This window comes from Eubalaena glacialis, chromosome 1, assembly GCF_028564815.1.
Source record: "Eubalaena glacialis isolate mEubGla1 chromosome 1, mEubGla1.1.hap2.+ XY, whole genome shotgun sequence".
Lineage (NCBI taxonomy): Eukaryota > Metazoa > Chordata > Mammalia > Artiodactyla > Balaenidae > Eubalaena > Eubalaena glacialis.
The window spans coordinates 182,889,449-182,903,556 of record NC_083716.1 but is presented as its reverse complement, the minus strand read 5'-3'; the positions used below and the strand labels follow the sequence as shown (position 1 = coordinate 182,903,556).

The 14,108-nt window shown below is 33.6% G+C and overlaps 1 protein-coding gene across 3 annotated transcripts in view; it reads left to right on the top strand.

Moving 5' to 3' along the window:
- Positions 1-14,108, top strand: part of LNPK (lunapark, ER junction formation factor) — a 79,646-nt gene that overhangs the window by 62,427 nt on the left and 3,111 nt on the right. The window contains exons 10-13 of one of the 3 annotated variants that reach the window (XM_061202272.1): positions 7,309-7,414; positions 8,668-8,738; positions 9,654-9,824; positions 11,351-11,433. In XM_061202272.1, the coding sequence (XP_061058255.1) occupies positions 7,309-7,414; positions 8,668-8,738; positions 9,654-9,824; positions 11,351-11,433 (431 nt within the window). Of the gene's footprint in view, positions 1-7,308; positions 7,415-8,667; positions 8,739-9,653; positions 9,825-10,924; positions 11,037-11,350; positions 11,434-14,108 lie in introns of those variants that run through there. The other 2 variants (XM_061202280.1, XM_061202262.1) reach the window with 2 other exon arrangements.

Genomic DNA, 14,108 nt, shown 5'->3' with positions numbered 1-14,108 from the left:
ATGATCCTTTTAATGTGTTGTTGGATTCTGTTTGCTAGTATTTTGTTGAGGATTTTTGCATCTGTGTTCATCAGTGATATTGGCCTGTAGTTTTCTTTCCTTGTGACATCTTTGTCTGGTTTTGGTATCAGGGTGATGGTGGCCTCATAGAATGAGTTTGGGAGTGTTCTTTCCTCTGCAAATTTTTGGAAGACTTTGAGAAGGATGGGTGTTAGCTCTTCTGTAAATGTTTGATAGAATTCACCTGTGAAGCCATCTGGTCCAGGACATTTGTTTGTTGGAAGATTTTTAATCACAGTTTCAATTTCATTACTTGTGATTGGTCTGTTCATATTTTCTATTTCTTCCTGGTTCAGTCTTGGAAGGTTATACCTTTCTAAGAATTTGTCGATTTCTTCCAAGTTGTCCATTTTATTGGCACAGAGTTGCTTGTAGTAGTCTCTTAGGATGCTTTGTATTTCTGCAGTGTCTGTTGTAACTTCTCCATTTTCATTTCTACTTTTATTGATTTGAGTCCTCTCCCTCTTTTTCTTGATGAGTCTGGCTAATGGTTTATCAATTTTGTTTATCTTCTCAAAGAACCGGCTTTTAGTTTTATTGATCTTTGCTGTTGTTTTCTTTGTTTCTGTTTCATTTATTTCTGCTCTGATCTTTATGATTTCTTTCCTTGTAGTAACTGTGGGTTTTGTTTGTTCTTCTTTCTCTAGTTACTTTAGGTGTAAGGTTAGATTGTTTACTTGAGATTTTTCTTGTTTCTTGAGGTAGCATTGTATTGCTATAACCTTTCCTCTTAGAACTGCTTTTGCTGCATCCCATAGGTTTTGGATCATCGTGTTTTCATTGTCATTTGTCTCTAGGTATTTTTTAATTTTCTCTTTGATTTCTTCAGTGATCTCTCGGTTATTTAGTAACATATTGTTTAGCCTCCATGTGTTTGTGTTTTTTATGTTTTTTCCCCTTTAATTGATTTCTAATCTCATAGTGTTGTGGTTGGAAAAGATGCTTGATATAATTCCAGTTTTCTTAAATTTACCAAGGCTTGATTTGTGACCCAAGATGTGATCTATCCTGGAGAATGTTCCATGTGTATTTGAGAAGAAAGTGTAATCTGCTGTTTTTGGATGGAATGTCCTATAAATATCAATTAAATCTATCTGGTCTATTGTGTCATTTAAAGCTTGTGTTTCCTTATTTTCTGTCTGGATGATCTTTCCTTTGGTGTAAATGAGGAGTTAAAGTCCCCCACTATTATTGTGTTGCTGTCGATTTCCTCTTTTAGAGCTGTTAGCAGTTGCCTTATGTATTGAGGTGCTCCTGTGTTGGGTGCATACATATTTATAATTGTCATATCTTCTTCTTGGATTGATCCTTTGATCGTTATGTAGTGTCCTTCCTTGTCTCTTGTAACATTCTTCATTTAAAGTCTTTTTTATCTGATATGAGTATCGCTACTCCAGCTTTCTTTTGATTTCCATTTGCATGGAATATCTTTTTCCATCCCCTCACTTTCAGTCTGTATGTGTCCCTAGGTCTGAAGTGGGTCTCTTGTAGACAGCATATATATGAGTCTTGTTTTTGTATCCATTCAGCAAGCCTGTGTCTTTTGGTTGGAGCATTTAATCCATTCACATTTAAGGTAATTATTGATGTGTATGTTCCTATGACCATTTTCTTAATTGTTTTGGATTTGTTTTTGTAGGTCCTTTTCTTCTCTTATGTTTCCCACTTAGGGAAGTTCCTCTGGCATTTGTTTTAGCTCTGGTTTGGTGGTGCTGAATGTTTTTTGCTTTTGCTTGTCTGTAAAGTTTTTGATTTCTCTGTTGAATCTGAATGGGATCCTTGCCGGATAGAATAATCTTTGTTGTAGGTTCTTCCCTTTAATCACTTTAAATACATCATGCCACTGCCTTCTGGCTTGTAGGGTTTCCGCCGAGAAGTCAGCTGTTAACCTTATGGGAGTTCCCTTGTATGTTATTTGTCATTTTTGCCTTATTGCTTTTAATAATTTTTCTTTGTCTTTAGTTTTTGTCAGTTTGATTACTATGTGTCTTGGCATGTTTCTCCTTGGGTTTTTCCTGTATGGGACTCTCTGCGCTTCCTGGACATGGGTGGCTATTTCCTTTCCCATGTTAGCGAAGTTTCCAACTGTAATCTCTTCAGATATTTTCTTGGGTCCTTTCTCTCTCTCTTCTTCTTCTGGGACCCCTATAATGCGAATGTTGGTGTGTTTAATGTTGTCCCAGGGATCCCTTAGGCTGTCTTCATTTCATTTCATTTTTTTTTCTTTATTCTGTTCCTTGGCAGTGAACTCCACCATTCTGTCTTCCAGGTCACTTATCTGTTCTTCTGCCTCAGTTATTCTGCTATTGATTCCTTCTAGTATATTTTTCATTTCAGTTATTGTATTGTTCATCTCTGTTTGTTTGTTCTTTAATTTTTCTAGGTCTTTGTTAAACATTTCTTTCATCTTCTGAGTCTTTGCCTCCATTCTTTTTCCAAGGTCCTGGATCATCTTCGCTATCATTATTCTGAATTCTTTTTCTGGATGGTTGCCTATCTCCACTTTATTTAATTGTTTTTCTGGGGTTTTATTTTGTTCCTTCATCTGGTACATAGTACTCTGCCTTTTCATTTTGTTTTTCTTTCTGTGAATGTGGTTTTTGTTCCACAGGCTGCAGGATTGTAGTTCTTCTTGCTTCTGCTGTCTGTGCTGTGGTCTGGTATTATTTCTTAATAATAAATTAAAATTTTACAGGTTAAAGTACCTGGGCCTGGTGTTTTCTTTGTGGAAGGTTTTTTTTTTAACTAAAAATTCAATTTTTTAAAGGGAAAACTACAGACTAATATCCCTCATGAACATGGATGCAAAAATTCTTAACAAAATGTTAACAAATTGAATAGTTATCTAATTCTTGTTGAGTGAGTTGTGGTAGTTTGGTAGTCTTTCGAGGAATTTATTTCATCTAACTTATAGAATTTATTGGCATAAAGTCATTCATAATATACCCTTCTTATTCTTTTAATATCTTTACTGTCTCGATTTATGTCATTTCTCTCATTCTGTTTTTTATGAATTTATTTATTTATTCATTTATTTATTTTTGGCTGCATTGGGTCTTCGTTGCTACGCGCGATCTTTCTCTAGTTGCAGCAAGTGGGGGCTGCTCTTCATTGCAGTGTGCAGGCTCCTCACTGCAGTGGCTTTCTTGTTGTGGAGCACGGGCTTTTAGGTGCCTGGGCTTCAGTAGTTGCGGTGCATGGGCTCAGTAGTTGTGGCTCGCGTGCTCTAGACTGCAGGCTCAGTAGTTGTGGCTCACGAGCTTAGTTGCTTCTTGGCATGTGGGATCTTCCTGGATCAGGGCTCGAACCTGTGGCCCCTGCATTGGCAGACGGATTCTTAACCACTGCGCCACCAGGGAAGTCCCTCTCATTCTTAATGTTAGTATTTTGTATCTTTCTTTTTTTTTTTTTCCCTGATTAGTCTGGCTAGAGGTTTATCAATTCAACTGGTCTTCTCAAAGAACTAGCTTTTCTCTATTATTTTTGTATTTTCTCTTTTATTAATTCCCTCTCTGATCTTTATTATTTCCTTTACTCTGTTTACTTCAGGTTTCATTTGCTGTTTCCTTTGTGGTTCTTAAGGTGGAAGCTGAATTCGTGGATTTTAGGCCTATCCTGTTTTGTAGGTGTTTAGTGGTATAGTATTTAGTGTTATAAATTTTCCTCTATTTCCTCTAAGTATTGCTTTAGGTGCATGTCATAAATTTGACATTTTTTTTTTTGTTTGTTTTCATTCAGTTAAAAATGCTTTGTAATTTCTTTTTTGATTTTTCTTTAAAGCCTGGATTTTTTATATGTCTATTATTTAGTCTCCAAAAATTTGGATATTTTCATGATGTCTTTTTGTTGCTGATTTCTAATTTAATTCTATTGTTATCAGAAAACATACTTTGTATTATTGAATCTTCTTAAGTGTATTGAGACTTGTTTTATACCTCATACTATCATTTGTCTTGGTGTATGTTTTATGTTCACTTGAAAGGAATATATATTCTGTTCCTGTTGGGTAGAATGGCTATAAAGGTCAATTAGGTCAAGTTGGTAGTAGATAGTATTGTACGTCATTAATGATTTTCTGTCTGTTTGTTCTGTCAGTTATTGAGAGAATGCTGTTGAAATCTCTGACTATAATTGTGTCTTTGTTTCTTTTTGTAGTTCTGTTAGTTTTTGAAACTCTGTTATGATGCACATATATGTTTAGGATTATTATGTCTCCTTGATGAATTGACTCCTTGTCATTATGAAATTACCCTTTTTATCCCTGATTATATTCTTTGCTCCAGAATCTACTCTGATTGCTATTAATACAAGTGCTCCAGGTTTCTTTTGATTAGTGTTAGTGTATGTATATATTTTTTCCTGTCATTTACTTTTAACCTGTTTGTGTCCTTATATTTAAAATGGGGTTTTTGTAAGCAGCACCTATTGGGTCTTGCTTTTTTATCCATTCTGACAATCTTTGCCTTATAGTGAGGATGTTCAGGCCACATACATTTAATGTAATGATTAGTATGTTTAGGTTTGAGTTTAAATCTTTTATTGTGCTATTTTTTTTCTATTTGTCTCATCTGTTCTGCTACCTTTCTCCTGTTTTCTGCCTTCTTGTGGGTTGAGTGTCTTTTATGATTCCATTTAATTTTTTTTGTTGCCTTATCAGCGATAGTGCTTTTTTGTTTTTGTTATTTTAGCAGGTACTTTAGAGTTTGCAGTATGTATCTTTAATTTGTCACAGTTCATCTCAAGTAATGTGATACCAGTTCTCACATAGTTTACGAATCAAACTACAGTGTACTTATGTTTCTCTCCTTCTGGCCTTTGTGCTATTGTTGTCATACATTTTGCTTATATATGTATTATAAACCCCAGAAGAAATTACAGATATCCCCCACATTTTGAAAGTTCACTTTACACCACTTTGCTTTTATGAAAGACCTACATTAGTACCTGTTTTCACTAACTGAAAGAAATCGGAAGAGGGTTTTCGCTTTTACAAAAAAAGGTGGAAAGCAAAAATAGCGTTTAGTGTTTGTTTTGCAGTGAGCTGTTATAGAGGCAGCGCACATCCTGAGCAGCAAGAGTGGCACCACAAAGCTCCTTCCCTGGGAACTACACTCAGCATCTCAGCCTCAAGCCGCCATAGCTTTGAACTTTGTCTGTGAACATCTGTGTTTTATCTCAATTTGTTTTGTGAATCCATTAGCAAGATGTATCCTAAGGTAATTGCTTCTTCACTTTATGCCATTTTGGCTTACAAAAGCTTTCATGGGAAATTTTGGACAGGAAGGGAAATCATGTATTACATTTTCTTTAAGCCATTGATTATTTTTTAAAGTGATTTAAATAATAAATTTTATATATTTACCCACATGGTAACCATTTCAGGTACTCCTCTTTCTTTTGTGTAGATCCAGCTTTCTGTCTGATGTCATTTTTCTTCTGCCTGAAGGATTTCTTTTAACATTTCTTGTAGTACAGTTCTGCTAGTGATGAATTCTTTCAGTTTTGTATGTCCAAAAAAGTCTTCATTTTGCCTTCATTTTTAAAAGATGTTTTCATTAATACAGAGTTCTAATTTGATAGTTTTTCTTTCAGAACTTTAAAGATACTGTTTCTCTGTCTTCTGGCTTGCTTATATTCTGATGAGAAATCTGTCATTCTTATCTCTGTTTCTCTGTATATAATGTATCTTTTTCTGACTGGTTTTAAGATTTTCCCTCTATCACTGGTTTTAAGCAGTTTGAGTATGCTGTGCCTTGGCACAATATTATTTATGTTTCTTTTGCTTAGGGTTTGTTGATATTCTTGGGTCTGTGTGTTTGTTTACAGTTTTCATCCAATTTGGAAAATTTTTGTGCATTATTTCTTCAAATATATTTTTCTTTCCCTCTCTCTCCTCTTCTGAACTTCAGTTATATGTATACTAGGTGCTTGAGGTTGTTCCACAGCTCACTGATGATTTGTTCATTTAAAAATCTTTTTAGACTTTGTGTTTCATTTTGTATGGTTTCTGTTGCTCTGCCTTCAAGTTTACTAATTTTTTTTTTGTAATGTCCAAACTGCTATTCATTTCATCTGTGGATTTTTTAATCAAGATATTATAGATTTCATCTGTAGAGATTCAATTTGGATCTTTTAAATTTTTTTCATGTCTCTACTTAACATATTGAATCTTTCCTCTGGATTCTCAAGCATATGGAATATAGTCATAATAAGTGTTTTAGTATATTTGTCTATTAATGCTGTCATCTTTGTCATTTCTGGGTCACTTTTGATTGATTTTTCTCATATGGGTTGTATTTTCCTGGTAATTTGCATGTCTAATAATTTTTTATCTGATGTCAGACATGTAGATTTAACCTTATTGGGTACAGGATGTTTTCATATTCCTATACAAAGCTCCTCTGAATACTTACCCAATGACCTGTGAGTTATGAAGTTTTCCACCCTGGCTGGTGGGAACATGTGATATTTTTGTTCCCATGTGAGCACTGGTAGCTTTAATATTTTGGGGCAGTTATTTCTCTGTCCTCAGGTAGTCTTCCTCATATGCATCCTGGGCAGATCTTTGATGTTCTTGCTCTGTGCATTCTCTCCTCTCTGGTACTCTTTCCAGTGAACTCAACCTGCCTTGGCCTCCCCAGAGTTCCAGCTTTATCTCCTCAACTCAAGGAGACTGATGAACTTCACCTGGATTTACCCTGCCTGAGTTGCTGCCTGGAAATTCTCTCCAGGCAACAGGTTGGGGGCAGTTGGCTGTTGGCAGTTGGCAGTGGGCTCTTCTTATTTGCTTTTTGTCTTTCAGAGATCTTTATCCTACATTGCCTGATATCCAGTGTCTTTAAAACCATTGCATCATATATTTTACACAGTATTTTAGTTGTTTTAGGTGGGAAGATTAAATCTGACCCTGGTTATTCTATTGTGGTACAAAGTGGAAGTCCCCTAGTTTATTATTACATAAACTTTTAAGAGTCTGAGCATTTTAAAAATTAATTGTACAGAACTCAACATAGCTTTATTCCTTAATAGATTATGTTCCTGGTTCTAATATAGCACATGTATAAATGTATTTTTTGTAGTGCAGTATTTTTAATGAAAATTTGAATACAGAGGTTAATAACAATATTATTTTTGTTTTGTTAAAATCATTTAAAAGTTCTGACAAGCATAGGTAGTTTTTGGCAACTGAATTAAAGTTTAAATGTATTTTATACATATAAGTTATATATATATTTATTTATTTACTAGGTCTTCATCCTCCTGGTCCACCTTTAGCAAGACCTATTCTGCCCCGAGAACGAGGTGCTCTGGATAGAATTGTTGAATATTTAGTTGGTGATGGTCCACAGAACAGGTAATGTTTACTAGGGTGGTAGATAAATGAAAATGAAGAAAAGTTTATTGGTTAGGGTATGTGTGTGTGCACATGTACTAGATGTTCTACAACTTTGTGGTTCTTGTTTCCTGATTTTAGAACGTAATGGAGTATTTTATAGCCCTGCAGAAGAGTACATATTCAATTATTTTTCAGTAGTAGCTTAAAGTATCTAGATAAAACATTTAAAACAGAAAAAATATTGTAACTCTGCTATGTTATAACTGTACTATAAGGTAATTTTTAGAGAAATTGAATCATTTCATTGACTCTTTTGAACTTGAAGAGCATGTATATAGTGAAAAGTTGGTAGGTTGTTAGAAATGGAGTTTTATAAATGTGAGTACTGGACTTGATGGTGATAATTTTAATAACAGTGAGGACAATTTCATGTATTTGGCACTTACAGTTCCAAAATGCTTTTCCAGTTATTATCTTAATTGATCCTTATAATAACTGTAGGATTATAGGTATGATGTGAGCAAAGCAATTGTCATAGTATAGACTTTTAATTAATTCTTAGGATATTCTTAGAGTAGATATTTGACAAGGTTATTATAATATTATCATTTTAATAAAGGGACTAGAATTTAATGTTAATGTAAAAATTTATATGTTATCCAAAACAGATAGAATGTTGTTTGATAGGGCCAAGTATTTGTTAAGTACATATGCAGAGGACAGAAAGATTACATAAGTAGAAAATGCAGAAGATGTTTAAGTGTAACTGGGATAGATACAGGAATCATGATGTACAGAAATTAACCTTTGGACTGGACTAAACAAAATTAAATTCATTTCTTTACTACAAGACATCTCAGAGGTTTTAATAATACTCGCTGTGAATCTCTAAGAGGTTTCATCTTTTCCAGTCTTATCTGACCACAGATTTGGGGTCCGTCATCCCCAGGAATATATGTTAGAAAACATTAAAATTTAAGTGTTCTGTTATCAAATATGTTTCTGCTTACTTAGTAAGAATATTTTCATTTGAGTGTTTCTTAGTTTTTTTTAATTTGATGTATAAATTATATTTTAAAATAGTTGAAATTTTGACTGTTAGCATGTTTAAAGAGTATTGTTTATTGTTTTATAAGTAATATCTACTATGACACATTTAGCTATATTAAATGCTATGTACTGTGTACTTTAGCTGTGATGGCTAAAGTAGCCTCTCCCATGGGTTTTATCTGCATTTGTAACTGGTCTATTCATTTTTCCTTTTGGTGTAGGTATGCCCTTATATGTCAGCAGTGTTTTTCTCACAATGGCATGGCTTTGAAAGAAGAATTTGAATACATTGGTAAGAATTATTTGGCAGTTAGATTTAAATGTTTTAAATATTTCATTCTATGCCAATTCCCATGTAATGCCATTTTATTTTAGGTACTACTCTTTATATGTTGTTCAGGCATATTGTAGAACACAGAGCAAAGCAAGAAAGACAACTCAGGTTTTTTTCTTCGTACAGTATACAGTTGTTCTTTTTTTTTTTTTTTTTTTGCTGTGCGGTACGGCATGTGAGATCTTAGTTCCCCGACCAGGGATTGAACCCACTTCCCCTGCATTGGAAGCACGGAGTCTTAACCACTGGACCGCCAGGGAAGTCCCTAGGCCAGTTGTTCTTAAACTTCACTGTGCATCAGAATCACATGAAGAGCTTTTAAAAATTGTGATGCCCAGGTCCCACCTAGAAATAATCTGCTTTAATTGATCTGGGGTGGGGTCCAGGAATCAGCATTTTTTTTAAAGCTCCTCAGAATATTTTTATGTGCAGCTACGAGTACTTAAAAATATTGAACTAGATTAATTATGCTTCTCAAACATGACATACTACATTTTTTTGGGTCAAGTGAGCAAAGTTCTGGATTTTAAGATACCTAATGATTCCGGTGACTAGAAATGTAATTTCTGTAACACATTTAGATCATTATTAATATTGTTTTGCTATTAGTTAACCTGCTATGTAACTTATTATCTTTTCTGCTTTAAATTGATATTATAATTTTAATAATAATTAGAAAGTATGCTTTAAAATAAACTTTGGTTAGAACACCTGCCATAATATTATTAAAACCACGAGTAATTTCACAAGGGCTAAGTAACTTTTGAAGGGTTCTTTGACTGTTTGTAAAAGTAATCTTGAGAGTTACTTGATTAGTCCTTAAAATTTCTTTGGTTTTATGGTTTTTGTTTTGTTTTTTTAAATTCTCTGCAGCTTTTCGTTGTGCCTACTGTTTTTTCTTGAATCCTGCAAGAAAAACCAGACCCCAGGCTCCAAGACTTCCAGAGTTTAGTTTTGAGAAGGGGCAGACTTTGGAACGCTCAAGTACAGTTGGTTCCTTGCCCTCAGGAAGTGTGATTTCATCAGAGAACCAGATCAGTGAAGGTATGAATATGTTAATTAAAAAGTTTTGTCTCTTAATAATGTTTTAGACAAGAATGGATCAGATTTTGCAGCATGCGTATATCAGCTGTTGTTCTGATACTGTGGCCTCCCGTGCAACTGGTATGATGTGTTTCAGTTTTAAAATACAGGTTATATTGTGTTAAGCAGCATCTAGAAATAGCTAGGTAAATATTATTTATGGAGTTACCTCTTTTAATAACTGTTGGGAGATTTAACTAGTAATGTTTTCATGGAATTATTTTTCAATTTATTTAAATGAAGCAGATTATGAGAATTATGAAACTACTACTCATAAGGGTAAATTTCTTATAAGCTTTGTAATTAACATTGATAAAAATAGGTTTGTGCCTACCATTTCAATGAATAGAAGTTACTCGAAAGCTGGAAACTTTGGAGTTGGAAAGTCAGCCTTACATTCTTTGGAAGACTATGTTGATAGGACTGGTGTTCCTTTGAAACAAACAATTTATTGAGGTCCACAAGATTTAACACTGCTGATGAATGCCTTTGTTGTAAAACAACCTTATTTTAGAGAAACTGAAGTTATCAGGATTCATTGAGTTTTAGAACTTATCTTTTAATTCTGTTTTAGGAATTCTTGAGGAAGTTTCATGAAAAAATGGAAAAGATGAGATGGAAGATCTGACTATTAATTGCCAGCTATTTCTTGTTATTAATATTGGGTGAGGAGCTGCTTGTTAAGCAGCTCTGAATTATGAAGATTGCTAAAATTATGACAAAGGCCCTGATATTTTGGTGCTTTACCTGGTACAGAAAAAAAAATCCATATGGGAAGTTCAGTTCACATAGTTTAAGTAGTAGTCAGTATGCATCTTTTTAACTTCTTGTAATTATCAGTTACATATATTTGATTTCTTTATAAAATCACTGAGTAGTAGAAAAAGTGCTTAAACTGAGAATAATATATGAGGCAATGAATTTTCACATATCTAAAGTTTAGTATGAAACTGTGAGTATCTTTTTTTTTTTTAACTTCGAAAAATGAACCTAAAATATGTGTGTTGACTTGGGCTTGGCTTTTGGCTTACTAACAAATATCAAAATGAATTTGAATACAGATAGCCATGACGAGAGGCCTGTGTACTTCCAACACTGAATCAGTGCATTCGTCTTCTCCAAGTCTGCAACATCGACTCCAAACACAATATCAGATTTTTTCTTTTGCTTAAGTCATGCTCTGAGCTGCATGCTGTCACATGCAAATCATCTGCTTTGCCATTGCAAGCCTCTTGGAACTGAAAATTAAAGAATTCCATACTGAAGATGCCTAGAGGAAAAATTGGAGTCCTTTCCATGAGTAACCTTGCTTATGAAAGCTAAAGTGAATATTTGAAAGCCAATAGTTGGGACAAAAGAAAAGAAAAAACAGCCAACAAAATAGAGGTCTTGATAATGAGTCCCATACTTTATATCTTCTGCTAAGGTGAAGATGCACAGTTAGCAAAACAACACCCAGCTATACCTTCCCTTCTCATCTAATCTAGGAGGAGCAATACCCCAGATGTCTCATTTTTTGTCAGAAATCTCCGGAATGAAGTCTAACTGGCTCAAAGTCAACCCTAATAAGGTAACGTTAATAGGTGAAGACATTGAGGCAGGGTCTGATAGTTCCACAGTGCTAGAAACTAAAGCGATTCCATTTGGTTAAGATAGTCTGTAGAGTAGTAACTTCTTCATTCTTCTGTTTGGATTCATCAAAATGGCTATTATGAGCACCTTTTTACTTCTTTGGCTTTCCAGAAGACTGAAAATTTTTTCGAAGACTCCTGTCTCAACACTGTTGATATACAGTTATCAATTCCAAGCTGGATTCTATTAGTAAATGACAGGAAGTATTTCTGATGAACGGATGAAGCTGCATTTATTTGAATGCTGGTAGCATACCTTTATGATTAAATTGAACTATGAAGTAAGGAGCATATCATCTGAATCAGCTACTCTCTCTGCTGACAGCCAATGTGATTAAGGGCTTAGATTGCTGATTTCTACACTTTTGACATAGAAACTTGAGGTCTGAGAGAAAAACTTTCCTGTTTTAATATTTATATTTTTTTAAAGTATTGAAATAGCTCCTTGAAATTGCATTACTGAATTTACAGATGGAACCAAAAGGTAACTTTCTTCCATCTGAATTTTTTTTCAAAAAATATTCCACAACCATTTATATAAATCTAGAGTTAATAGAAGAAACCTTTTTTTTTTTTTTTTTTTTTCAATTTATGATGCAAGACTTTGAAATTAAGTTTTGTCTTGATCCTGCTACTGGAAGATTTTGCGTTTAGGATGAGGCACAAGGCTTTTGAAATTTTTGGACCACTCTTTAGAACTACATATGAAACCTTGGAAAGTTTTCATCAAAGAAGGAGACCTAGAAGAAATTCCTCCCATTAATTGCTCATTTGAATTCCTAGTATTTTTTATAGAACTGTGTATACAGATGCTTTGGTAATAGACTATTAGAGAAAGCAAGATATTAGGATTGTCATTTTATCTAAAAGCATACTAGATATGGTATGCCAAACTAATGAACTGGTTTTTGGTTCCTTGGTTTCTTTTACTGTGAAATGAATAGTACAGTAATATTTGAGTCTCTGCTAAGCCATGTTAAAGTGGGTTTATCAGTTTTGCTTTTTTTAAAAATGTGTTTTCCAAAATAACTGATACATAGCATTCTTTTTGTTAGATATGGTAATAATTAGAGCACAAGGTTTCTACACTGTTAGTATTTTAGTAAAGTGATTTGGAGTTAGCATGTGTGAAAAATGTTACTATCATTTTCATTGTTCAGTTATATTTGGCTAGATCTTATGTAATTATTTTAGTAGAATATAGCTTTTATTCAACTGGAAATAACTTGCTAATAATAAAACTCATGGCATCTAATCAGTACTATCAAAAATAGTGATTAAAATTTATATAAGGTGAAATTTATCTGATAACCTGATTTCTGCTCTTCCTTTCTTTTAAGCAATATACTGTAACCATTAGGTTATGCTGAACTAGGGAAAATTCTATTTTTAGTATTGCTTATTATGATGCTCTAGGAAATTGAACTATTTGATAATATAAATTTTATTGAATTCTGTGTATTTATCAGATCAAAAAAACTTATACCTTTATTTATATTTAGCTATGTATAGCTTACTCAAGATGTAAACTTGCCTGTAGTATGGTTTTGCATGTTTGTTTTAGACATATAGATCTTTTAGCCTTTTGATTCCCTTTTCTAAAACACCTTCACCTAATAGTTTTACATTATTACTTAATAATGACATTCTAAAGTCTCATCTAATGAATTTGTTCACCAATGGTAAATAATTACACAACATTCTGTGTGTTTAAGATAAGCTGTTTTCTCATAGGTGGTTATCATTTATTTGAATTTTGTTCGTTGAACCATTGAGTTGAGTTTTGGGATGAAATTCATGTCTTTGGTCCTTAAATATAAGTTGGCCATTTTTCTTAAGGCAGAAAAATCTTGCAAAAACTGTTTGTTTAAAATCTGTGAGTTCAAAGACAAATTGTCCATTTTAATTTAACGTATTTCCTTGAGGTAAGTTTTATAGTCTATGCATATAGTAGGTACTGATGTGTTAGCAAGGCAAAAAAAATTTTTTTAAGTTATTATAAAAAGGAATAAGAAGTAAGAATCTAAATCACTAAAATATGAGGGGTTTTGGAAGGCATAATCTAAATACAATCATGTATTTTGCTGTGGAAGTTATGTGTTTCTTTTGGAGATATATGAAATTGTTTTGCTAGACTGTTCTTTAATTTTCTTAGAAAGTTATTCTTTTAAGAGCTAGAATAAAAACCTAAAGGTAAGGTGATCTTCTTAGATGTTTTTGCATGTGTGTGGTTTACAGGTGAGGCAGTGGTATTCACTGTACAGTTACACTCAGTTTTACGAGTTTGAGCTCTGTCTAGCTGAACTGAAGCTTTGCCCAGACAAGTGGAAGCCAGTTGTTACAATTTTGTGGAAAAAGCTTCTCTCTCAAAGATATTGGGGTGGGAGTTGGGCAGGGGTAGAGTCAGGTAAGGAACAAATCCCTTGGGTAATTTTTGTTTTATCACATTGTGATCTGTTGTTTTCTTGGCATTACAGATGTCAAAGGTGATTTTTAAAAATTTCTTACAGATTGAATTAGGTCACTCATGTAACTTGCATCAATTTTAGTCTTAAACTGGTGCTGCACAGGGAGAGTAGGCCTGTTTTATTAGTGTGAACATGAAAGCTGGTTT